The sequence below is a fragment of the Pleurodeles waltl genome, chromosome 12 (genome assembly GCF_031143425.1).
Source record: "Pleurodeles waltl isolate 20211129_DDA chromosome 12, aPleWal1.hap1.20221129, whole genome shotgun sequence".
NCBI lineage: Eukaryota > Metazoa > Chordata > Amphibia > Caudata > Salamandridae > Pleurodeles > Pleurodeles waltl.
The window spans coordinates 616,622,638-616,648,575 of record NC_090451.1 but is presented as its reverse complement, the minus strand read 5'-3'; the positions used below and the strand labels follow the sequence as shown (position 1 = coordinate 616,648,575).

General features: G+C 44.3%; 1 protein-coding gene across 2 annotated transcripts in view; it reads left to right on the top strand.

Moving 5' to 3' along the window:
- The first annotated feature begins 279 nt into the window (after nucleotides 1-279).
- Nucleotides 280-25,938, top strand: part of NCSTN (nicastrin) — a 184,300-nt gene continuing 158,641 nt past the window's right edge. For both annotated transcript variants that reach the window (XM_069217917.1, XM_069217916.1), the window contains exons 1-2: nucleotides 280-486; nucleotides 23,523-23,627. In XM_069217917.1, coding sequence (XP_069074018.1) covers nucleotides 384-486; nucleotides 23,523-23,627 — 208 coding nt within the window. In that variant the 5' untranslated portion in view covers nucleotides 280-383. The remainder of the gene's footprint in view (nucleotides 487-23,522; nucleotides 23,628-25,938) is intronic.

The window sequence follows — 25,938 nt, the reverse complement described above, 5'->3', positions numbered from 1 at the left end:
GTCGATATTAGAGAAGATTACGAATCGTAACAAAGGTATTCTGATCACAGTAATATTTTTAATATATGTGTAATTTGGCGTTTAAAAAAAATATATTTTTGGAAAACTGAATTTCTAGGTGAAACTTGTTGACCGTTAATATGAATCTCCTCCGGTGTAAGATGGCCGCCCGCATCGCAAACTGGTCGAAACGGTGTCTTTAAAGGTAGTCTGTTTCCAGGCTCTCTTTATTTCCGTATAGTCCCTCGGTTGTTGACATAGAAAAGGGACGAAAGAATTGAGCTCTCATTGAAACCAAGACGAATAGAGGCTGCTCACTAGAGAGCGACAGAAGCTGGGTTGCTTCCGGGACCGGTGATGCGGAGCCGGAAGTGCAGTAAACTATGGCTGCTAGTAATAGGAAGATGACAACAGAAACGACAGGGAGATGGAGTTGGGTGTGTCACGGCACGGCTGCATTAGCGCTTTGTCTGTTTTTGATTCCGGGTGAGTAGTATGTGTCTGATCATTATAATCGTTGCTCCGGCAGTGATGCCGTTTACCATAACCTCCTTTCGAAGAGGGGCAAATTGTATAACTGGAGTGAAATCGCCTTTGATACTGTTGTTTTTAAATATTACTGTCTCATTAGTGTGTCGTGTGTTTCCACATGAACCCGGTTACCGTCAATGTAGTGTAAGCGATGTTGTGAGTTCCCCTTTTAATGTATGTTCACAGTGTAGGGCATTTGTGTCCCAGTCTTCTTCTTTTTTAATTAGCACAGTGTCGTTGCCCTCTGTTCTCCCCACTTTTGGACCGGGAACATGACTTGTACAGCTAGTTTTGTGTAATTTAATTTCGAGTTTATGCTCCGAATCATCATCCTTTAATCGATAGTCTATTGCGATGTTCTCCCCATTTAGTGTACTGACACTCTCAGAATGTCATTCTCTAAAAGGGGCCCACAATCGCCCCTTTTTAGGTTTCGGCCACAAATCAGCGCGAGTTGTCTGCAAAAGGACTTTTTGTCAGCTTGTCCTTGACTTTGAGTCCGCCGTTGCTGACCCTTGGTTGGCTTTATTGTCACTCCCATTTGCTTACTTTTTACTCATTAATTTGTGTTGGCTTGCCTTCTTCTTGTGTCTGTCCCACCCCTGGACCATTGTCTCATTACTCGTGACCTTTCACTTATTACTTTTTAGGCACTAGTTTTTTCAGTTTTGGCTAAGCCCCCCTCGAGTGTGCATCTATTTTCCAGCTCCCTCCCCTATGTACTTCACTTGCCCTTTGTGGTCTGTAATGTGCTCTCTATCGCCCATGTGCTTTTCTCCCACCCTGTATATTTTGCAGTCACCCTCTTGTGTTAATGCCCCTGCTCTGCTTTATAACTGTGCTCTATTGCTTGTGTGCTACTTTTCTCCTCACACTCAACATTGCCCATATAGTATACTTTCCCTGATCCATGTGTTGCTGTTCTTGTTCACCCCCCCTCCATGTTGCTATCCGTGTACACCCACCCTCCTTGTCGTATTGTGTGTTTTCCCCCTCCATGTTGTTTTCCGTGTTTTTCCCCCCGCCATCATGTTGTTTTCCGTGTTTTCCCCCTCCATGTTGTTTTCCGTGTTTTTTCCCCCCTCCATGTCGCTGTCCGTGTTTCCCCCCCACCGTGTCGCTGTCCGTGTTTCCCCCCCCACCGTGTCGCTGTCCGTGTTTCCCCCCCCCACCGTGTCGCTGTCCGTGTTTCCCCCCTCCGTGTCGCTGTCCGTGTTCCCCCCCTCCGTGTCGTTATCTGTGTTCCCCCCCTCCGTGTCGTTATCTGTGTTCCCCCCCTCCGTGTCGTTATCTGTGTTCCCCCCCTCCGTGTCGTTATCTGTGTTCCCCCCCCTCCGTGTCGTTATCTGTGTTCCCCCCCTCCGTGTCGTTATCTGTGTTCCCCCCCTCCGTGTCGTTATCTGTGTTCCCCCCCTCCGTGTCGTTATCTGTGTTCCCCCCCTCCGTGTCGTTATCTGTGTTCCCCCCCTCCGTGTCGTTATCTGTGTTCCCCCCCTCCGTGTCGTTATCTGTGTTCCCCCCCTCCGTGTCGTTATCTGTGTTCCCCCCCTCCGTGTCGTTATCTGTGTTCCCCCCCTCCGTGTCGTTATCTGTGTTCCCCCCCTCCGTGTCGTTATCTGTGTTCCCCCCCTCCGTGTCGTTATCTGTGTTCCCCCCCTCCGTGTCGTTATCTGTGTTCCCCCCCTCCGTGTCGTTATCTGTGTTTCCCCCCTCCGTGTCGTTATCTGTGTTCCCCCCCTCCGTGTCGTTATCTGTGTTCCCCCCCTCCGTGTCGTTATCTGTGTTCCCCCCCTCCGTGTCGTTATCTGTGTTCCCCCCCCTCCGTGTCGTTATCTGTGTTCCCCCCCTCCGTGTCGTTATCTGTGTTCCCCCCCTCCGTGTCGTTATCTGTGTTCCCCCCCTCCGTGTCGTTATCTGTGTTTCCCCCCCTCCGTGTCGCTATCTGTGTTTCCCCCCCTCCGTGTCGCTATCTGTGTTTCCCCCCCTCCGTGTCGCTATCTGTGTTTCCCCCCCTCCGTGTCGCTATCTGTGTTTCCCCCCCTCCGTGTCGCTATCTGTGTTTCCCCCCCTCTGTGTCGCTATCTGTGTTTCCCCCCCTCCGTGTCGCTATCTGTGTTTCCCCCCCTCCGTGTCGCTATCTGTGTTTCCCCCCCTCCGTGTCGCTATCTGTGTTTCCCCCCCTCCGTGTCGCTATCTGTGTTTCCCCCCCTCCGTGTCGCTATCTGTGTTTCCCCCCCCCTCCGTGTCGCTATCTGTGTTTCCCCCCCTCCGTGTCGCTATCTGTGTTTCCCCCCCTCCGTGTCGCTATCTGTGTTTCCCCCCCTCCGTGTCGCTATCTGTGTTTCCCCCCCTCCGTGTCGCTATCTGTGTTTCCCCCCCTCCGTGTCGCTATCTGTGTTTCCCCCCCCTCCGTGTCGCTATCTGTGTTTCCCCCCTCCGTGTCGCTATCTGTGTTTCCCCCCCTCCGTGTCGCTATCTGTGTTTCCCCCCCTCCGTGTCGCTATCTGTGTTTCCCCCCCTCCGTGTCGCTATCTGTGTTTCCCCCCCCTCCGTGTCGCTATCTGTGTTTCCCCCCCCTCCGTGTCGCTGTCTGTGTTTCCCCCCCCCTCCGTGTCGCTATCTGTGTTTCCCCCCCCTCCGTGTCGCTATCTGTGTTTCCCCCCCTCCGTGTCGCTATCTGTGTTTCCCCCCCTCCGTGTCGCTATCTGTGTTTCCCCCCCTCCGTGTCGCTATCTGTGTTTCCCCCCCTCCGTGTCGCTATCTGTGTTTCCCCCCTCCGTGTCGCTATCTGTGTTTCCCCCCTCTGTGTCGCTATCTGTGTTTCCCCCCTCTGTGTCGCTATCTGTGTTTCCCCCCCTCCGTGTCGCTATCTGTTTCCCCCCCTCCGTGTCGCTATCTGTGTTTCCCCCCCTCCGTGTCGCTATCTGTGTTTCCCCCCCTCCGTGTCGCTATCTGTGTTTCCCCCCCTCCGTGTCGCTATCTGTGTTTCCCCCCCTCCGTGTCGCTATCTGTGTTTCCCCCCCTCTGTGTCGCTATCTGTGTTTCCCCCCCTCCGTGTCGCTATCTGTGTTTCCCCCCCTCCGTGTCGCTATCTGTGTTTCCCCCCCTCCGTGTCGCTATCTGTGTTTCCCCCCCTCCGTGTCGCTATCTGTGTTTCCCCCCCTCCGTGTCGCTATCTGTGTTTCCCCCCCTCCGTGTCGCTATCTGTGTTTCCCCCCCCTCCGTGTCGCTATCTGTGTTCCCCCCCTCCGTGTCGCGATCTGTGTGTTCCCCCCCTTTGTCGCAATCTGTGTGTTCCCCCCCTTTGTCGCAATCTGTGCCCCGCCCTCCGTGTCGCTCTGTGTCCTCCCCCACCCTCCATGTCGCTCTCTGTGTCCCCCCCCACCCGTCGCTCTCCGTATCCCCTTTGTGTCGCTATCTGAGTCCCCCTCCCACCCTTTGTGTCGCTATCTGAGTCCCCCTCCCACCCTGTGTCGCTATCTGAGTTCCCCCCACCTTCCATGTCACTGTCCGTGTTCACTGCTCTTTGTGTTGCTTCCACTTCCCCCTCCCTCGTTGTTGCTTTCGCCCTACCCAGTTTCTGTGTTGCTTCCGTCGTTTCCTCCTCCAATCCTGGCGTTCTATGTTGCCTCCTCCCGCCCTGTCTTCTTTATTACTTCCACCTCCTTTTCGTGTTGCTGTTACCCCACATGCTCCTTTCAGTGTTTCTTCTGCCTACCAAGTATAGAAAAAAAAATACTTTTGTGCTTTTTGTTTTTAACCAATTTAACTTGGATTGGCTGATAAGAAGAAAGAAAAAGTCACTGTTCCGTTATGTAACAATACAGATGTGTGGTGCATGCCCGTGCAGAATGACATAGCTGACCTCTTCATAGGCTTTTTTCTGTCCTCTTTAGCCATGCTGTACAGCATTGCTAAAACCTATTGGCAAAGCCATTATGTTCCAACAGCGAGAACTATTAGCATTGCTAATGCTTATTTAAATTTAGGCCTGTTCATAACTGCCAACATTCTCTAACAAAGAGAACTAGAACATTTCAGGTTTCCAAACCACCTAGTCACAGATTGACAGTATCATGTGATCTTTCTTCACAAGTGAAATGACGTGTAGTCACAAAGTATACAGTTGTTGGTCAGAGGGAAGCATTATGTCCCGTTTGACCCAAGTAAAATTCTGAAATATAAATTAGTCAGCATTGATCGCTCACCCCAACAATTTTCTGTTAATAACTCACTTTAGATGCAAGGTGTACACTTCAAAATGCTGCACTCAATGTAAAGTTTCCTAGCTTTTGCACCTAAAATTTTCCAGATCTATTAAGGATACTGTGGCGAGAATTATGCCTTCTTTTCTTAATTTTGGTACATTATCCATTTAAACAACGATATAAACACAATCATAAAACATGAGGACCACAAGTCTCATGATTTGTTTTAGAACGTTGTAACACAACATCCGAACAGAGCAATCAAGGTGTGTTGAGGCACATAAAGGGTTCCATGTAAAGCCAGTTGTCTTCGCTTTCCTGTATAAATCTAGAAAATAATATATTGTTATACATGAAGAATCAATCACATCATCAGTCAACAAGAAACTGATCTGATAATAAAACAACATAGTTGCTATTCTTTCTGTAAAGAAGTATGCAACTTGCCACCGAAAATCCTGCTTGTAACAGGTTTGTAGCCAGTACCTTCAAGTGTAAGAACTCTTTGGTGGGGTAATCCTTGTCTGTGTGCCCTTTATAGAATTGAAAACTTTAAGGTGCAGAAACTAGGAAATGTTACATTCTCTGTCAAGGCTAGATTTGAGAATTATACCCATTTAAAGTACAATAACCAATTCAGCCATGTTTGTAACAGGCTTAAGGATGAAATGCTTTAGGATATACTCTGATTACCACTATGCTCATTTCATTATATCCTGTAAGTGGATACCAGATATCATAGATTTCAAAGCCGTAGAGCCTCCTAGGCAAGAGCGATCCTTAAGCAGTGGTGTAAGTACCAGCTTCAGACATGATCCAACTTACTAATGTTGCATCTAATAATGGAGACGAGCTGCCAGAACGATGGCTGCAGCTGATTTGCTTTGATTTTCTTGTGATGGTCTTTATTCACCAGAATGTGCTTTGTGTTTCTTAAAAAATCTTGCCACACAAGGATTCGGCAGATATTGGATGTTCGGATACGAGATCGATCTACAATAATTTTTTGTTCATCTTCTTTAGGAGTGAAAATTCTACCTTAGATGTCTAGTGTTGCCTGAAGTTATCCAGTAGGAAATTAAACTGAACTGTTGTCTATTTGGCAGATCATTTTTTTCATACATAAATCCTCTTTCGAGAGCCTATGTTGCAGGATTGTAAATCTTATCCTCCTTAAAAGTTTGCAAACCAAGAAGTATTGCTCCCCCAGAACATTGTAAATCGGAACATGACCTGCTGAGATGGCTGATCTGAAATTATTTAGAGACCTGCATGCCATACCCAACTCTGCTAATTCAGAATGGAATTTGAAAATGTGAACAGTATCTGCCTGAATGGGATCAAGATCCCGTTCTGGCCACCAGCAATGTCTGCCTCCCCAGGAAGAGTTGGAACATTTGTGAGTGCTGTCTACTTAGACATATTAAATATATTGAGCAACTTTGTCCAAACATTGCCACCTGTTCTTGGAAGCCTTCATGCCACCAGACGTAGACGACCCTCGAGCATCAGTGGATAATGATCAAACAGACCATCCATAATTAGGTCTTGAACAACTGGCAACAGAACTAGTCAGTCTTACAATAGTAGAGACAGAATTGAAGACAACACTTGTGACCTCCAGGGGTTGCTACTTTTATCAACCCCATTTCCTGACCGCAAATCTGGGTGGTCTCAGAGGTAGTATGATAAACAAAGAGTGGGGGAGCCTACTGAAGAGCTTGTCACCAATTTTGAAGGAAGACAGTTGTCCCTTTCGCTCCGCCATCTGGCTTCCAGCCGAAGAATCTGGGAAGGTTTCGGGATTCACAGAGGTACAGGTGAAACAGAACCTAGCAGTCTGTTAATATTAGGAAGACTTCTCTGTTCAGAATCCAGTCTCTGTTGTCCAGTAAGGTGCCAGAATTCCAGTCTGTCACCAGTTTGTTACTGCCAAACAAATATTCTGCCCGCATTGCAAGTTTGCCATGGAGGCGATACTTTGACAAAAGTTCTTGGCTTATTCATCTGACATTATTGAGAGGCCTAGGAAAGATAGATTGGATTGAAGCTAAATGAAGTCCAACAATTCTTGCAGTTTGTTTCAGAGAAGACTGTCCTTTAATCAAGTGTTTACATATCTCCTTTGAGTGAATCACTGTATTGGGGAGAGAGACCGATGCTTCCACTGAATTGATCTGGAACCACAACACAGTAGTTGTTGCTTGAGACAACTGGGACATTGATTAGGAAACCAAGATCCTGCAAGAGGTTGAATATCATGGAGAGGCGATAAATGAGTAGATCAAGTTTGTGTGACATCAGGGGGTATATAGTCCAAGTAGATTATAATTCAAACCCTTTTTGCCCTCAAAACACCAGCTTCATCAGTTTAGTGGAGGTCCAGGGCATGGAGGAAAGGCTGAATATATGTGAAATTGTAAGTTTTAGCCTGTCTCTGAAACTGTGATGGTGGTTCAAAAATAGTTGGGGTTCGGTATGTTTCTTTCAAGTTCAGATGAACCATTGAGCAGTCTTGACGCAAAATGTCCCATCAGTGGTGAAGCCTCTCTATTTTGAAATGTCTGTACCTTATCCAGGAGTCACTCCTTCAGGTTTATGACCACCCCTTATCTGCAAGAAAAATAATTGCTGTAGAAACTATAGGAATAAAGTAATATCTTCTGGAAAGCTCTTTTGATCATGATCTGATTGACCTCATGAGAGATGACACATCCCAGGGAGCAGTAAACCTTAACGGTGGTGGCCGGTAGGTCTGCTGAGGCAAACCAGAAAACTAATGCCGAAAACCTAGCACAATTTTCAAGACCCTTGCATCCATTGTTAGTCTTCGATAAAGTTGCTCATTCAATTTTACACACGTTTTCCTGGCACACAGTTGTGAATCCAGAATGACTTCTTGGGCGTAGTCCTCCTTGTTGGATTCTCTGAAATGTCCTTTTGGGAGTCACTCTTTTATTCCTCCCTCTGGAAGGAAAGAATTTCCAAATCTCCTCTGGCCATCCCCATACATTCCTTCTACTGTATGTGCCAGACAGGGTACTTTAGTGCATGATACAGCCTGTCAGAGGTCCCTGCCCTTGACAGGCCTTACCGAAAATGTGCTGATTGAAAGCTTTTTTGATAGAGAGCTGCACCTTGTCCAACTCCGTGAACAAGCTCACAAATGTCAACAGCTTATTCACAAATGGGTCTCTGGATGGGATCCCCTCATGTGGGTCTAGGGCGTTCTACATAAAGCCTATTGCTACCATGCCTATCAAGTGGTTTCCTAAAATGCATAGTCATTTTGTATGAAGGTTGTTCCAGTTGAAAGATCTAGGATGAGCCAGATCTTCTGGAGAAAATATCTCTAAGGGGCCTGCTTTGAGTCTTCACCAGACCCTTCTCCACATCATCTGCTTTGCTTGCAATTTCCTGCCTGTTGCGAGTATTGTCGCCATTCTTTACTGGCATTGTAGTCGGACTCTGAGTAGTTTGTCACCTTCCCCTGAATAATCATCAATTGGGTTCTCTATTTCTGAGAGTTAGGTCTTTATTATTGGTTTCTATGCATCCATCTGATGCGAATGTAGGTCTGTGTACTCTGTGAGAAAATGTAATCACAATTTTGTTAAAATCCTCAGCATGAACAGATTGCTTTGAGTTCTTTGAGCCCTAGGAAGCTGGCTCTTTGTATAGAGGAGAGAAAAGAGATACACCAAGTTAAGAGTCCAAGCAAACCCCAGAGGAATTACAGAGGAACAAATGACTTTCCAAATGCTCTTTTTTGGTAGTGTGGGCGAGCAGTTAGTCAGAGGATAGTGCTATGCATGTAATGCACAAACATAGGAAGTAAGTGAGACACACACTTATTAAAGAAATCCAAAATCAATCTATTAAAAATAACACATACTTTTTTATATAAATCTAGATACCAAGATCATCCCCCATCTTCTGAACCGTGCCCCGTCTCCCTCCATGCCTGCTTTCTCAACTTCTAGACAATCCACTATATTGAGATCTCTTTCAGCATGTTCTCCAGTTCAGGAGCATTCGGAGGCGGCATTCTTCAGCCATGGCCCATTCCAGCAAGTCATTCTCCCACCATGTTGGTGGGAGTGGGTTAGCCTAGTGAATCGTGATGTGTTCTCTGGCAAGCAATAGTGCCAATTGTGCAAATCTGTATTGCACCTTGCTGCCTTCTTTGGGTGGTACCAGCAGTCCCATTAGGCAGTGTGTCATCATCAGGTCTATCGATATACCCGTCACCCTCCGCAATTCCAATATCACAGCCTCCCAGAAGGGTCTTATATGTCGGCATCTCAATATAACCTGCAAAACCGGTGGAATTCACTCTTGTACACATCGTATGAGATCGTCGAGTGTTACCCAGGCAGACTCCACTCCTCTCCGGGCTTAGTTCAATGTGCTGTCCTCTCTCGTGCCCCGCCACGCAATGTCATCTTTTAAAGGTTTTCACCCCACTTCGTAGCTCTCGCTCGAGTCTTTCAAGCTCCATAAGTCATACAAAGGCTTTTGCCTCTGATGACACCTTTGAGTGCACCCCACTCCGTCTCACTGGATCCCGTTGCATTCCAGTTAGTGGCAAAATAGCCCTGTAGGGGTAGTCGCATGTCTACTTTATATTCCGGATCCCTTAGCAACGCCTGTCTCAGGCGCCACAATGGGATAGTTTGTCTACGCGCAGCCTGCATTCCAACAGTAGGAGAGCGTGGTCCGAGACAAAGCGCACCTGGTAGCTTGCTCTGTGGACATTCTGTTGTTCGTCAAGAGGAAACGGTCTAGACAGCTGTATGCTCCCTGGGTTGGAGTGTAGTTTGAAAATTCCCTGATTGTAGGATTTAGGGCCCTCCAGATGTCTATGAACTGTAACCTAGCCATAGTTTCACGGAGGCCCGCCATCATGCGTGGCTTTGTACCCATCTTTGGAAAGGATCTGTCTAGTTGCCCATCCGATATACAATTAAAATCTCCCTCCCATGTAATAGGCATCTCCACGTAAGGTAGGAGTTCAGCCTCTAGGGCCCCATAAAAGTCCCCGTCGTCTATGTTAGGGGCATACATATTGAGGAGGCACACCTCCCTACCCTCAAGTGTACTGTGTCACAGCACATATCTCCCTACCACATCAACCACATGCTCAGGGTGCTGAAACAGAACCCCTGGAGCAATCCAAATTGATACTCTCCTCGCATAGGAGGAATATGTTGAGGAGTAAAGCTGTCCATGCCACTTCATCCTGAGCCTTTGGGCTTCACTCTCCAGCTGGTGTGTTTCTTGTAGTAATGTGCTGTGTTCTCCCACCCTCCTTAGATATGAATATGTTCTGTATCTCTTAGCAAAGAAGTTCAAGCCCCGCACATTCCATGTAAGGAATTGTGTATTTTCACCCATCGATTGTCGTGTGTGCAATAATCCTTACCCTCCCCTGAACCTGTCTGTCTCCCCCCTTCCACAGCCACTCAGCCATTGTTCACTCCCGCTGCAAATAACAAGTCCTGCGAACCAAATATAACACAATACCCTCCCTGGGTAAATACAACTAAACTAAACTTGTGTCACCCCATTGTAGTGTTCCCCCACCCACCCTGTCAAACTGTAAGTTACTCCGTAGCTATACGGAGGTGTGTCGGAATCTGCATGTCTATCTACTGATGTAATAAGACCAGGGGAACAAGAAGTGGTCCGGGACCTCGGAACCCAAAGCACAATCTGTGAGGTACATGTTTAGAAGTTGTGAGCTCCCTTCCTTTCGTTATACAGTAGAAGACACACTAAGTTAGGAATAAGGAACAACTTGAACCGGAAGACACAGACACTAGAACAGAAAGCATGAATGAATGGAAATAGAAAGACATCAATGGCAGATTATTTTGACATGGGTTTTTTGAAATGCCTGACGTTTGAGGGATTGTCTTCTTTTGTAAATGGGGTCTGCTGATTCCGTCCATCACCTTGAAGTCCTAAATGAGCATAGAAGTTTCTGAATGAGAGAAAGACCAAGGACTTGCTAAGGATCCAACACTTCTAAGGGAGACAGAAACACAATTTACCAAAGACAAACACTGCATCAGTTAAACATGGTAGAGGGGACACAAGGTTAATTTGCTAGAAATGTAACCACTTAAGGCCAATATCAAGCTGAGCTCTCTGAAACGCAAACTTGTCTGGGACACACAGTCGAGAATCCACCTCCTATATCAGTGACTCTGCTGTGGCGCACCCAGCCTGCTAGAGGATTTCTGTTTCCCCATAAACCAGTACATTTCTACATGAATCCGATTTTCTCAAGGGACTGGAGCGTACCACTCATTCTTTCTTGCTTCTCTTTCTTTGTGTGCGTGTGTGTATATGTCAGTTTGATAGGCTGAGATCAGCAACTACTTGTGCTTCATTTGAGAAGTGAAACAATACAGCTGAAGGAAAGGGTAATGTTGAGTGCGGTGAGTCATTTCTTGTATCAACTGGGATCAGTAGTCAACTGACTTTTATGTGTTTCTTGGACTTTTGGTCTTGAATTGTCTGGCCAGTACATTAGTGTATTGGAGTTCAGAGCCTTAATAGTAATGTACAGTACATGAGGGTTGTGCAATCGGTTTGAATGACCCAGTGAAGCTTCTTGAGAAAATAAATAATTTAGTACTACTTTCTGAGCACCTCTTTAGCTATGCTGCTGTCTAATCATTGATGATGGTGAGCTGAATGCTGCCTCCATCCTTGCATTGGAAAACTTGGACTATAGTTCTGGAGTCCGGTTCAGAGTAGAGTGCCTAGAGTTTTTGAAGCGGGGATGCTGTCTGTATCTCACTTGTCATTTATGTTTTTAAAGTTCATTGTGGTGTTGATGTAGAATCCAGGTGACTTATAATTTATCATCATCTAACAGTTGTTGGTGAGTCCAGTAAGAGTTACTGCGGAAGTGGCATTCTTAAACTTGTACTTGATGTTAGTCCAAATTATGTCTTCAGGGGCTCAGATATATCTGTTGCATTTGACATTAAGGTCTGAATAGTGGAAAGACAGATAATAGTTCAGACAGTTGATGACATTGCCAGAGGGGAATTTTAGATAGGAATGAATATAAGCTCTCGCGGACAACTCATGTTTGAGATCTTAAGTTTAAATGAGCAGATTGTTAGCAGGGCACATTAGTATGCATTTGATGGGAACATTGATGTTTGTGGTTTAAAGGAAGTAGCTGCACGAATGTTGAAGTATTCAATGATGATTTAATGAGGAAGTTATAGAACGTATTTAATTGGCTTTGTGTCATGTAAATTGGGACAGGCTGATGTATAGGACTACGAAATAGATTCTTGTTTCTATTACGAAGGCGCATGAATCAGGCAAGGCCAGCTTTACTATTGATTTTGACTTTTTTGAGCTTGATAGTTTCTAGCAAGACATGCAATGTGTCTTCCATTGCCTTACACGTTTTCTTATTAGAAGATTTTGCTTTAGATTGCAACATGACAATTAGTGAATAACTGCTATGCCGCTTTGTGTCCTGAGTGAATGGTTGATGTGCTGTATGCAGTATTGAAGAGGGATCTGGGCGTTGAAGATGTGCTGGAAAGTAGTGGAGAACGTGCTCTCTAATGACAAGAGCAACAACATGTGTGGCTACGGTGTATGCCATATCGTCTGATCATGAAGTTTATAGTTTGTTGTGTGTTTTTGTTAAGGATGATATTGTTTTTAGAATTAGATGAGAGTGTTAGATTTGATTGTGCAGAGATGATCTGTGCAGAATGAGATTTTGTGGATGTTTGAGATCTGGGAGACTCAGAATCCGAATAGCTTTATTGTATGATTAATAAAAAAACTTTACAATATAAAATGTTGTAGTTGTCTGAGTAGTTAGACACTGCTGGATAAAATCAATTGTACCCAAAGCGTATTAAAAGAAAATACAGTGATGACTGTCTCATTAAAACTGGTGTTAAAGTACAAAGTTTAAAATCTGATGGGGCTTAGGGAAACATGTAATACAGCAGTGGCAGATAAATACAAACAGTACCTTTAAAGTGCTTGAAGTAATCTGCCACTCATTTGTCTTTCACAATCAAGTTAAAACAATAGGCTGCTGTAAAGCCTACCAGGAGCATCAAAGCAGTTTTTAGCAGCTTAGGGCCAGATGTAGCAAAGTGTTTGCGCCTCGCAAACAGCGAAAAACGCTGTTTGCGAGGCGCAAAAGCCTCTTTGCTATGCAGAAATGCATTTTGCGAGTCGGATCCGACTCGCAAAATGCATTTCCGACTCGCAAATAGGAAGGGGTGTTCCCTTCCTATTTGCGACTTGCAATGCAATTCAATTTCATTTGCGACCGCGAAAGCGGTCGCAAATGAAATCGCATTTACCATCCCCTTGAAGTGGATGGTAACCCATTCGCAAACTGGAAGGGGTCCCCATGGGACCCCTTCCCCTTTTGTGAATGGAAATAAAAATAATTTTTCAGAGCAGGTAGTGGTCCAAGGGACCACTGCCTGCTCTGAAAAATACCAAAACAAAAGGTTTCGTTTTTTTTTTTTTTTTCAAAGTGCAGCTCGTTTTCCTTTAAGGAAAACGGGCTGCACTTAGAAAAAAAAAACTGCTTTATTAAAAATCAGTCATGGACATGGTGGTCTGCTGTCTCCAGCAGGCCACCATCCCCGTGAGTGCCCATACTCGCAATGGGGTCGCAAACTGCGACCCACCTCATTTAATATTAACGAGGTGGGTCTTTGCGACCCCATTGCGAGTTGCGGAAGGTGTCTGAGACACCTTTCTGCATAGCAAATTGCGACTTGCAATTTGCGAGTCGTAGGGACTCGCAAATTGCAAGTCGCAATTTGTTTTTTTGCTACATCTGGCCCTTAGTCTTTTCCCGCAGGCTGTAGGATGCTTGAGGATACTTAATTTGTTTGATGCAGCCCTTTTGAAGCACACTGGAAAGATATGGATGTGATCTTAGATAATCCAGTGGGGCACTGGCGTATGACATCCCCATCACCTGCAGAATACTTGATTTTTTTAAGCTTGGCCTAGTCGCATGCCTTTTGGTTTGTTTTTTCAGTGGGGTTTTAAGTGCAGCACACGTGAGCTGTAGTTTACTTAGTACAGTCTGATCGATTTGAAGGGTGTCAAATGAATGCTGTAAACCAGAGGTTCCCTTCTTGGGCAAAGTTGGGTTGAAGGGCAGCTTTCCAGGTGGTAGAGAGGGTTTTAATGATCCTATATTGATAATTTACTAAAGAAGCCATACTTGTCCAAGTTTGGGCCACACGCCCGAATTCTACAATTATAAAGCAGCTCCAAATATATTTTGGAAGCCCAAAGACCCCCTTTGTATGCATTGACCTGGTATTTGTCCAAATTGTGAACTAACTGACCCGAATAGGTTTCTTGACTGTAATAATCATTGGTAGCAGGGTTGTGGCCAGTACATGTCTTATTGGAGCAGAAGTCAGACTTTCCAGTGAGTTATTCAATCTGCACAAACAAATTATTTTTGAGTTGGCCCATATGATTGCAAGCCTCAGTTACATTTTGGGCCCTCCTTTAGATGTTAGCAGATGCCTAGATAGTTGTAAGTATTCGAGGACAAGTTCATTTACAACGAAATGGCCCCTTTCTATGAGAATGTGCAGGCCTGGAGTAGATTTATTGATGATGTTTTCTTCATTTGGAAAGGCAGTGAAGACCAACTACTAGAATTTTACAGTTGGCTCAATCTGTGTGACAGCAACCTCAGATTTACGATTAAATACGACCATCATTTGGTTGAATTCCTGGATGTGTATATCAAACACTATCAAGGGCACTTGCTTATGACTCTATACACTAAACCCACGGCTAGGAACACGCTGCTTCACTTTGATAGTTTCCATCCCCGCAACCAGAAGCAGTCTATTCCTTTTTCACAATTCCTGAGACTCAGGAGAAATTGCACCAGCATGGCAGACTTTTTGAAACATGCCGCAGATCTTACGTGCAAATTTGAACAGAGAGGTTATCCGATTAGAACCATCAAAGATTCCTTAAAAAGAGCCAAGTTTTACAACCGTGAGGCCCTGTTTTCAAAACAACGATGCAAGACCAGTGACCGGCTAGCCTGTGTGATTCACCATTCTACCCTGAATAATCAAATCAGGGATATTATTAACAAAGAATGGCACATTTTGAATTCCAATACTGAAGCGGATAAACTTGAAAAACCATTGTTCGCTTTCAGGAGGAACAAAAACCTACGGAATCATTTGGTGAAATCAGCTACCAATTTTGGATCTACTTTTGGTCAAAAGTCACTAACATGATCTAATCCAGTTACGGGCAATTACAAATGTGGCCAATGCCACGCCTGTGACTCAGCCATTGTTGCAAAAGAGTTTACATTCAATGACAAGACTATCCCATTTATGGACATGACTAATTGTAGATCTAAAAATGTAATTTACTTGATTATTTGCCCCTGTAACCTGGGATATATAGGTGAGACCTCCAGGGAATTTAGAACTAGGCTATCGGAACATAAATCTGCGATTAGGACACAAAAGATCAACGCCCCCCTAGTTGCTCATTGGTTATCTTTAAACCACAAGGAGGTAGATATCAGGTGGATTATTCTTGAGAAAGTACTGACAAGAAACGATGTGGACCCCGAAAAACAAAGGAAAAAGAAATAAGTGTTTTGGATTTTTTCTTTAAACACATATGAGAATGGCCTGAACAAAGATCTCCCTTGGATCAATGCCATCTGAGTACGTATGTACAGGATTGCCTGAGGGGTCAATATTTTTCCAGGTGCCTACCACAGGGCTGCTTTGTGCTCTCCTGTGGTGGCCCTTTATCTTACTTTGAAGTGAATTCTTCACTTTATACGATAACACTGTTTTCGGTTCCTTCTTATAAAATCTTATGTTATCGATTTGTATTATATACACGATACGTATTGTATTTTACTAACCCATTTTGTGCCTACCCTTGGGACATTGAGTACCCTGTACTTTGACGTTCCAAGATGGCACCCACTGTTTTGGGCATGCTGGTAAGTGATATCTACTCTTTGGTTTGTTTTAGAACTGGCCATTATCATTTTTTATTTTTTATTTTTGGTTATTTCCTTTTGCCACTACTATATGGCTATGACTCTACAGTTTGATTGTACCTCTTATTCTCTGTAGATTTGGGCATATTTCATGCTGTTTTGACGGTTCTAAGATGGCGCATGTTTGACCATTTCTTTAGATGGCACCTACGGGCCTGTTTCTATGTTCATCACATCACCTGTGGTGATTTGGTTTAAATAGGAGGCAGCTTCGGAAGTACGGGTTATTGCTCCTCGAGAGATCATCGTGCTGGTCATATGTCCTGGATCCTGCTGATACTGGTAGGCTAGCTTTGCTGAACCTTTGTAGATTGAATTATTTTATACCGTCTGGATTGTGTCATTTCTATCTGGCTCATTACTCCCCCTTGTTCCCTTGCAGTTAGCAAGTTGTTCCCTACAAGTTTGGTATCCTTGTGGGTTTCCCCTGTGGATTACGTTTTTTAAACCATGTGAACTTGTAGGTAAGTCTGTAGTTAGCGATTGTACATATGAGCAGATTTTTTCTTTTCTATCCTGTAGACTTTCCTGCCCTGTGCAAGCTAATGATTTCATTATGTTTGCTTTTAGAGTGAGAAAGCATAGCTATATCCATGTGTTAGTCCTTCATTTTGGACTACAAATTTGAAGTTGGAGAGTGTTTAATCCAGCCTGTAAGGGATATCTAAGTTCTTTCATATCTAAGGTATTTTATCTTATTTTAATATAAACAAACTAGTCTTTTACTATTCTTGACTAGACTCTCTCGGTGGTAATCCAACACTTTTATGCTATAGGTGATTCTATTTCTGCACTCTATATAGTATTTTGTTGGACACTAATGGTGCTTTCCTTGGATTTTTAGATTTTTTTACCTTTATTAAGCATGGGTTTTATAGATTTTGATCTTGGGCACTTTATCGGTGTTTTTTCTTAATTAAGTCACTTGAGTTGGTCTGGTTGCAAATCTGACATGATTCGAGCCTTCCCCCTATGCAAAGAATTGTAATGAATACATTTTGATGTTTCTTTGATAGGCAGATTACAAGATGTACGTATGCCAATTATACTGAATCATAAAGTCCTGATGAAGGTGTATTTATATTTTTCTTCACTCACCGAAACGCGTGTCGACTTGTTAATTGGCATGTCTTGAACATTGGCATGAAGTGTTTGAAATTGGCAAATTTGAAGCCCTGACCAGGATTGGCTACCATCAGGCCTGTAACACGAGAATTTGAATCAAGAAATTATAACCTAGAATCGGCTGTTATTATATTGAATTTTATACAATCCAAACTACAACGCATAATTGTAGCATCAAAACAGTAACTTTATTGTGCTGTTTAAATATCCTCTCATGTATGAGGCGGTTGTAAATTTGTATGTATACTATTTTGTGATTTTGTTGGTTCTGTGTTATTTTATTTTTGCGTATTTACTGGTATGTTATTTATGTTTTCATATATGTATGTTTCATTTAGGTTAGGGGGTTGTATTATATTTTTTTGGTTGATTCTATGTTGATTATATTATGTGCGAACTGAATGTTTAATTAGCTATAATAAATATCTAAATTGAAATATATTTCAATGTTGTATATTTGAATTTAAGATTTCCATTCCTATGTTTGCTATGTTAATGGAGAGTAAACTATGTTATACTCATAGATAGTTGTAAGCGCCAGCTTTTTATTTGTAGGGGCACCAGGCTTCATCTGAAATTTGATTTTTTTCCATAGGATTACCAAAGGCTCGAAGTTTGGTCTTGGAGCCATTTGCCACTATTTTCTTGGCCAAGTTATAGTTATGCAACGAATTGAGAGCTCTCTGTAGGCCTATTCTGAAGTGGCCCATGAGGACAATATTATCAACGTGTTGTAATATTGTAACCTTGGTCCTTCCAAATTGTTGGTGTTATGAGGTTCGCATGTTTCAGCGCTGCGCCCGCATCAGCAGTGAACAGGTTGAATATCAAGGGCGCAAGCACACAGCCTTCTTGAGGCCATTGTCTGTCTCAATCTTCCTAGAGACCCTAGTTGGAGTTAGCTTGACTCTGACCCAGGTAGAAGTATATAAGGCTATAATGGCTTGGTGCAGTGGACTTGGGATGTCACAGCCTCTAGGCTTTCTCCATGGGCTGTTCCTGTTTACCATGTCAAAGGCTGCTGAATAGTCCACAAAGCAGGCGGAGAGTGGGAGTTGCTTATTGCTCTGTGAATGGTGGGCTAGAAAGGTGAGGGCTACAATGTTATCTGTAAGGAAATGCCTCCTTGGCATGGTTACCCCCTGACTTTTTGCCTTTGCTGATGCTATGTTTTGAATTGAAAGTGTGCTGAGGCCTGCTAACCAGGCCCCAGCACCAGTGTTCTTTCCCTAACCTGTACTTTTGTATCCACAATTGGCACACCCTGGCATCCAGATAAGTCCCTTGTAACTGGTACCCCTGGTACCAAGGGCCCTGATGCCAGGGAAGGTCTCTAAGGGCTGCAGCATGTCTTATGCCACCCTGGAGACCCCTCACTCAGCACAGACACACTGCTTACCAGCTTGTGTGTGCTAGTGAGAACAAAATGAGTAAGTCGACATGGCATTCCCCTCAGGGTGCCATGCCAGCCTCTCACTGCCTATGCAGTATGGGTAAGACACCCCTCTAGCAGGCCTTACAGCCCTAAGGCAGGGTGCACTATACCATAGGTGAGGGCACCAGTGCATGAGCACTGTGCCCCTACAGTGTCTAAGCCAAACCTTATACATTGTAAGTGCAGGGTAGCCATAAGAGTATATGGTTTGGGAGTCTGTCAAACACGAACTCCACAGCACCATAATGGCTACACTGAAAACTGGGAAGTTTGGTATCAAACGTCTCAGCACAATAAATGCACACTGATGCCAGTGTACATTTTATTGTAAAACACACCCCAGAGGGCACCTTAGCAGTGCCCCCTGAAATTGTATCCAACTATCTGTGTAGGCTGACTGGTTCCAGCAGCCTGCCACACTAGAGACATGTTGCTGGCCCCATGGGGAGAGTGCCTTTGTCACTCTGAGGCCAGTAACAAAGCCTGCACTGGGTGGAGATGCTAACACCTCCCCCAGGCAGGAGCTGTAACACCTGGCGGTGAGCCTCAAAGGCTCACCCCTTTGTTCCAGCACCGCAGGACACTCCAGCTAGTGGAGTTGCCCGCCCCCTCCGGCCACGGCCCCCATTTTTGGCGGCAAGGCCGGAGGAAATAATGAGAACAACAAGGAGGAGTCACTGGCCAGTCAGGACAGCCCCTAAGGTGTCCTGAGCTGAAGTGACTCTAACTTTTAGAAATCCTCCATCTTGCAGATGGAGGATTCCCCCAATAGGATTAGGGATGTGCCCCCCTCCCCTTGGGAGGAGGCACAAAGAGGGTGTACTCACCCTCAGGGCTAGTAGCCATTGGCTACTAACCCCACAGACCTAAACACGCCCTTAAATTTAGTATTTAAGGGCTCCCCTGAACCTAAGAATTGAGATTCCTGCAACTTACAAGAAGAAGAGGACTGCTGAGCTGAAAACCCCTGCAGAAGAAGAAAGAAGACACCAACTGCTTTGGCCCCAGTCCTACCGGCCTGTCTCCTGCCTTCCAAAGAAACATGCTCCAGCGACGCTTTCCCAAGGACCAGCGACCCCTGAATCCTCAGAGGACTGCCCTGCTTCAAGAAAGACAAGAAACTCCCGAGGACAGCGGCACTGCTCCAAAAGAACTGCAACTTTGTTACAGAGGAGCAGATTTAAAGACCCCTGCAAATCCCCGCTAGAAGCGTGAGACTTGCAACACTGCACCCGGCGACCCAGACTCGACTGGTGGAGAAACAACAACTCAGGCAGGACCCTCTGGCGACTCCGAGACCGTGAGTAACCAAAGTTGTCCCCCCTGAGCCCCCACAGCGACGCCTGCAGAGGGAATCCCGAGGCTCCCCCTGACCGCGACTGCCTGATCCTAAAGTCCCGACGGCTGGAAAAGACCCTGCACCCGCAGCCCCCAGCACCTGAAGGAACGGAACTTCTGTGCAGGAGTGACCCCCAGCAGGCCCTCTCCCTTGCCCAGGTGGTGGCTACCCCGAGGAGCCCCCCCCTTGCCTGCCTGCACCGCTGAAGAGACCCCTTGGTCTCCCATTGAAACCTACAGAGAACGCAACGCTTGTTTGCACACTGCACCTGGCTGCCCCCGCGCTACTGAGGGTGTACTTTTTGTGTGGACTTGTGTCCCCTCCCGGTGCCCTACAAAACCCCCCTGGTCTGCCCTCCGAAGACGCGGGTACTTACCTGCTGGCAGACTGGAACCGGGGCACCCCCTTCTCTCCATTGAAGCCTATGTGTTTTGGGCACCTCTTTGACCTCTGCACCTGACCGGCCCTGAGCTGCTGGTGTGGTAACTTTGGGGTTGCTCTGAACCCCCAACGGAGGGCTACCTTGGACCCAAAACTAAGACCTGTAAGTGATTTACTTACCTGCTAAAACTAACAATACTTTACCTCCCCCAGGAACTGTGAAAATTGCACTTAGTGTCCACTTTTAAAACAGCTATTTGTGTTTTATGTGAAAAGTATAAATGCTACTGTAATTATTCAAAGTTCCTAAAGTACTTACCTGCAATACCTTTCAAATGAGATATTACATGTAGAATTTGAACCTGTGGTTCTTAAAATAAACTAAGAAAAGATATTTTTCTATAACAAAACCTATTGGCTGGATTTGTCTCTGAGTGTGTGTTCCTCATTTATTGCCTGTGTGTATGTACAACAAATGCTTAACACTACTCCTTTGATAAGCCTACTGCTCGACCACACTACCACAAAATAGAGCATTAGTATTATCTCTTTTTGCCACTATCTTACCTCTAAGGGGAACCCTTGGACTCTGTGCATACTATTCCTTACTTTGAAATAGTGCATACAGAGCCAACTTCCTACACCCTAGTTGGAGTTAGCTTGACTCTGACCCAGGTAGAAGTATATAAGGCTATAATGGCTTGGTGCAGTGCACTTGGGATGTCACAGCCTCTAGGCTTTCTCCATGGGCTGTTCCTGTCTACCATGTCAAAGGCTGCTGAATAGTCCACAAAGCAGGCGAAGAGTGGGAGTTGCTTATTGCTCTGTGAATGGTAGGCTAGAAAGGTGAGGGCTACAATGTTATCCTGTGTAGAGGAGTTAGCCCTGAAACCCCTTTCAGTAAGTGGAATAATGTCTTTTGTTTCTGTCCAACACTCCAGTTGTTTCAGGAGGGTGGATGCGTAAGCTTTGGCTTCTATATCCAAGAGGGTAATGAGCTGATAGTTGGACGGGTCCGCCCTGCCCCCCTTCTTATACATGGAGTTTAAAATGGAACTCCTCTATCTCTCTGGAACCTGTGTGGTAAGTAGACGGGGGCAGTACACCATTTGGACCAGGGGCTCCAGTCGGTCTAATCTTCTTCAGGATTTTGGAAATATCGTTTTCTAAACACAGCAGCCCTAGATGATAGGTTTGCAAGCAGTCGTTCTGGTGCTCTGTGTCCTCATCCAGTACATTTTTGACTGCATATAGATTTTACACTTGCTGGATCCATCCTAATTTGGAGATTACATTAATTCATGGCGCTGCAGAGCTGGTACACCCTTAGTGACTGCGAGAGGCTTAAATATACTGAGTGGTAGTGTGACTCCTGAGAAACTCTTTGTACTTTGAGGCCCTGAGATACCAGGTATGGAACAGCAGTGGCTCTGTTTGGCTGCAATTTTCTACACTGAGACCAACGGGAGGAGGCAGGGTGAGTGAGGGCAAGTAACAATATGGACAACTACGGAAGGAGAGAAGGCGAGTGGGGCAAAGCAGCAACACGGACAGCAAGAAAGAAAGGAGGGAGGGCAGTTGCAGCAACATGGACAACAACAGAAAGAGGAAAAGCAAGTGGGGCAAGCAACAAAATGAACAAAAGAAGGAGGGCAAGTAGGGGCAAGCAATGCTGGTGATGGAGGGCCAGTGGGGGTGAGCAAAACTGACAAGGGAGGGTGGGAGAGGAACATGGAGGGAGGAGAAGAGAGAACTGGCAGATAAAGATTCACTCTGGTAGTGTGCTTAAACACAAAAGTAGTTGAACATAAAACACATGAGCAATCGAAAGCTGCAATTAATTCTTCCGTTCTCCATGTGTGGCGGCAGGGGGCATGAAAAAGAGGGAAGCCTATAATAAACAAAGAGTGAATCAAGCCAGCTAATGGTAAGCAATGGTTGCCCTATACTCTCACTGTTACAAAATAAAAGATCTCAAGGTGACAGTATTTTCTCTGTTTAGGCAGGACGTAAAAATAGTGTTGTACTGTTGCACATTTGAAATATTTTTAAAACATGGATGCAACACATGAAGTGGCATGTTTGGCCACATGTCAAATTCTGATTTTTAAGAGTCTCCTCTATTTTATTTTAACCACACATTTTTACACAGTTAAACAATGGGAGACGGTTTCATGCAGTTAAACAAAGGGAAGATGTGGGTGAAAAAGTCTGTTTAATACTTTTGGATAATGATAGAGATAGAGTACTGTGCTAGTGCTATTTTCCATTTGCAGTGATCTGCTCATGTTTTAAAGCTACAGACAGATTTCCAGTTTTGTAGGCACAAAACCTTTTTATGTTGGAGAAGTATGTATTTTCATAGGAACAAATTTATGTTAAAATGGTTCAGTGCTCAGTGCTGTTGGTCTGAAGGGAAAAGATGCAGTGGTAGTATTGCAGTCCTTGTGGGATTTTTGATCTATTTGGAGTTTTGAGACCAATGGCATACTGCTTCGTGGCCGCTTCATATATGTAAGATAACAGAAAATTGGATAAAAGCACAAAATTTTGCTTTTATTATTGTTGTGCTTATTTCTTGTGCTGTACTGGAAAACACCATGATCCTTCCAGGTAAAGGCAAGTATGTATAAATACTATAGTATTGTAAAGGCTGTATGTAGACTAGTGTGTTTGTGAATTGGTAAAGTTTGCTCTGAATGTGACCTTTGTTATCTCTTCAACCACCATTGTGGTTGTATGTAGCTTAACAAACCTGACCGTCTGGCAAAATGCCAGTTCTAGGCTCCGTAAGTACCTTTTCAGTTTTGAGTCAATGGAACTTTGAAGTGAGCTTTGGTGGATGAGTTGTTGTTTTTCGTCAGTAGTGTGGTTTGTGACTTGAATTAAATGTGTGCATTTTCTGAACCTCAAGGGTTTGGGTTCTTCTGTAACAATGGCGACTTAAAGGGTTCCACAGCTTAAATCCCTGAACTCCTGATGAATTAATTGACTGAGTGATGGTGTGGAAAATTGCTTATCACTGTTAAGCTGTGTAGCAAAGGTGTTTGGCAAACCTCTGGACTTCTGCATTTGTAAGTGCACTTCATAGAAACATAGGATTTTGTCCTGATCTGAACTGTCAGTCTGGGGAGCAGATTGATGACTTCAGTGGCTTTACCTGACCTGAAAATTCAAGTTTAGGCTATAATGTAGTAATCTTGCTTTTCCATTACAAAGGCTCCCATTTGTTCCAATTCGGATGAGCGGTAGATTGTTTACAAGAATTGAAAGTGAGATCGTTTTTTTAAAATATTCCTCTTTTTCATATTTATTTTCACTTTTGACAGATGATGAGTTATTCTAAATTTGCCTATATATGAAGACATATTAATAAAGTCAACAGTATATTAATTATCCTTTTTCATTTTGTAGGTCCCTGTTGTGGAAATTCAGTAGAAAGGAAGATCTATATTCCCCTGAATACAACAGCCACATGTGTCCGTCTTCTAAATGCCACCCACCAGATAGGCTGTCAGTGTAAGTCTAAATGTTCAGTAACTGTTAACTTTTACATGTGGTTCTATTTGACTTAGTGCTGAACCTGTTTCAACATCTCATGCAGATTTCCTTCCCTTTTTAGGTTGCGCCCAGGCAGCGTGCATGCGCTGTCTTCGAGGCATGTGATATTCGCTCTATGGGCTTGAACATGCCCAGCACTTTTTCATTGGTTGTTTCCTCTGACTTTCGAAATTCCTTTGTTGTTATTGGTGAATACTTAAATTTTTCCCACTTTTTGGCAGTTTGGTTCCTGCCCTGGAGACTGCCCCTGCTACATGTATCCTTTCACTATTAGCCATATGTTTTAGTTCCGGCAAACACCTTTTTTACTTATTTATTTTCTTTATTTAGCTGTGGCTGCAACTTTGGCTGTCATCAGTGCAGCACGCAGTGCTTTATCTTTAAGTATGGCAGCTGTGCCTTTTCTCGCCCACCTCTATTTTCGATTTTGAAGTGACTTTTACATATTTCCACTCAGTGCTGCCCCCGTTTCACCAGCTTGTTTTGTCCTATGGACACCGGAGCACCTTCTCCTTTTACCTTCTTGTTTCCTTAGTTGTTATTCACGTTGCTCAAAGAATCGACTGGAACTGACAAATACCTAAATGTAGCACATTTTCCCACCTCCGGCTCTTGGCATTGGCTGGGAGTATCCATCTGAACTTACATCGGGTGTTTTGGTTTCATTTCTTATCCTGAGAAAAAGGAGAAGTCAGAACAGATCTTACATGCGTCTAAAAGTGGAAGAAGAAACCCAGTTTTGTGGTAACTGCTGAGACTACGGCGCAGCTTTGTTTTGTATTGAATTCCAAAACATTATCAGCAATGCATTAGTATATATATGACAACACAGGACCCTGTGCCGCCACAGACTGTGCTGCCCCTTGTGTGCACATGACTCTGGACGACCTCTGCTGCTTCTTCCTACAGCGAGAAAATCCTATCAATTCAAATCGAGAGTTTCTGTCGCTTACATAGTAAGAGAACTTTAGACAGTAATCATCTCACGAAAGACTGCATGACCCAGTGTGTAGTAATTATATAGCTCTTCAAACCCTGGTGGCACGGCACCCAGCATAATGTCTTGCATGGCTAAACAGTTAAAATGTCCTGAAGACGTATTGGCTATGCCAATGCTTGTTCAGTTTGCATGTGCAGAAGGAAAACCTCTAGCCCAGCAGTTCTTAACCTGTGGTCCGGAGACCCCTGGTGTCCACAATGCCTAATCTGTTGCTCTGTGACTGCTTAAAAAACGTGATATTATTCACAGATTTATAAGGGGTATTTAAATGAAGAAGCAAAAGGCTAAATTGAACATTTTCAAATGTTCTGTAAATGTGCAAGAACTTGAAATTGCAGGGTAAAAATGAATTTGGTATTCTCAGTTTGATTTGTAGGACAAGTGCCAGTGTAAGAATATAGTGTGGACGATCGGTGGCCTTAATTGAAGTTAGAAAATCTCCAATCTTCCCATTTAAAATTTAGCTATTTTTTTTTTACCAATATTTGTGCATTAAATACACAAATGATGGAATTTTTTTATTTGTTGCTGAGTGCTTGTTTCTTTTTTATTTTATATTGTTTTGCAGCTCAAATTATTGAAATTGCTTAGGCAAGGGTCCCCATCTTCTAGTAATGACTCAGTGGGGGTCTCCGGATTCCAGTAAGGATTCAGTGAGGGTCCTAAGAGTCCAGTCACGATTAAGTGGGGGTCCACAGATGTCCGAAGCATAATAACCAGTGCTCTAGTCTTTATCTCCTCTGCTTTCGTTATGCGATCCGGGTCCTCACCCACCAATTCATCATTTGCTTTCTTCCATCCTCTCCTTTTTCAGTCGACTGTCGTGAATGGCTTTCAGATCCTCTTTAGCCATCCTCTGTCTCTCCTCTCTGGCATGCTATCCATCTTCCTTGTTATTCTTGACTCTTCCTACTAGACTTATTGCTGTCTAATGCAAACCCTGTGTTGTCCTTAGCTGTGATACTGGAATAACCTAGGTTGCTTAAAATTTACCTTAATAAACCAAAGGTACCTACCCTCCTGGCCCTGCCTGAAGCAGTGAGATTGGAAGTGTTGACCTAGAACCATAAGTCAGTCTTTGGGTGGGGTACATCACTACTTTAAGAATGACTCGACTGCTCACAATATTACACCTCTCCCTTGTGCTACAACTATATATAAAGTGACAATACCCAAAGGGACTTAAACAACTCAGATCAGACTTTATATAGTAAGGGAAAAGCAGTGCTTTATATGAACTAGACATGGAAATGGTGATGTGGGTATTTA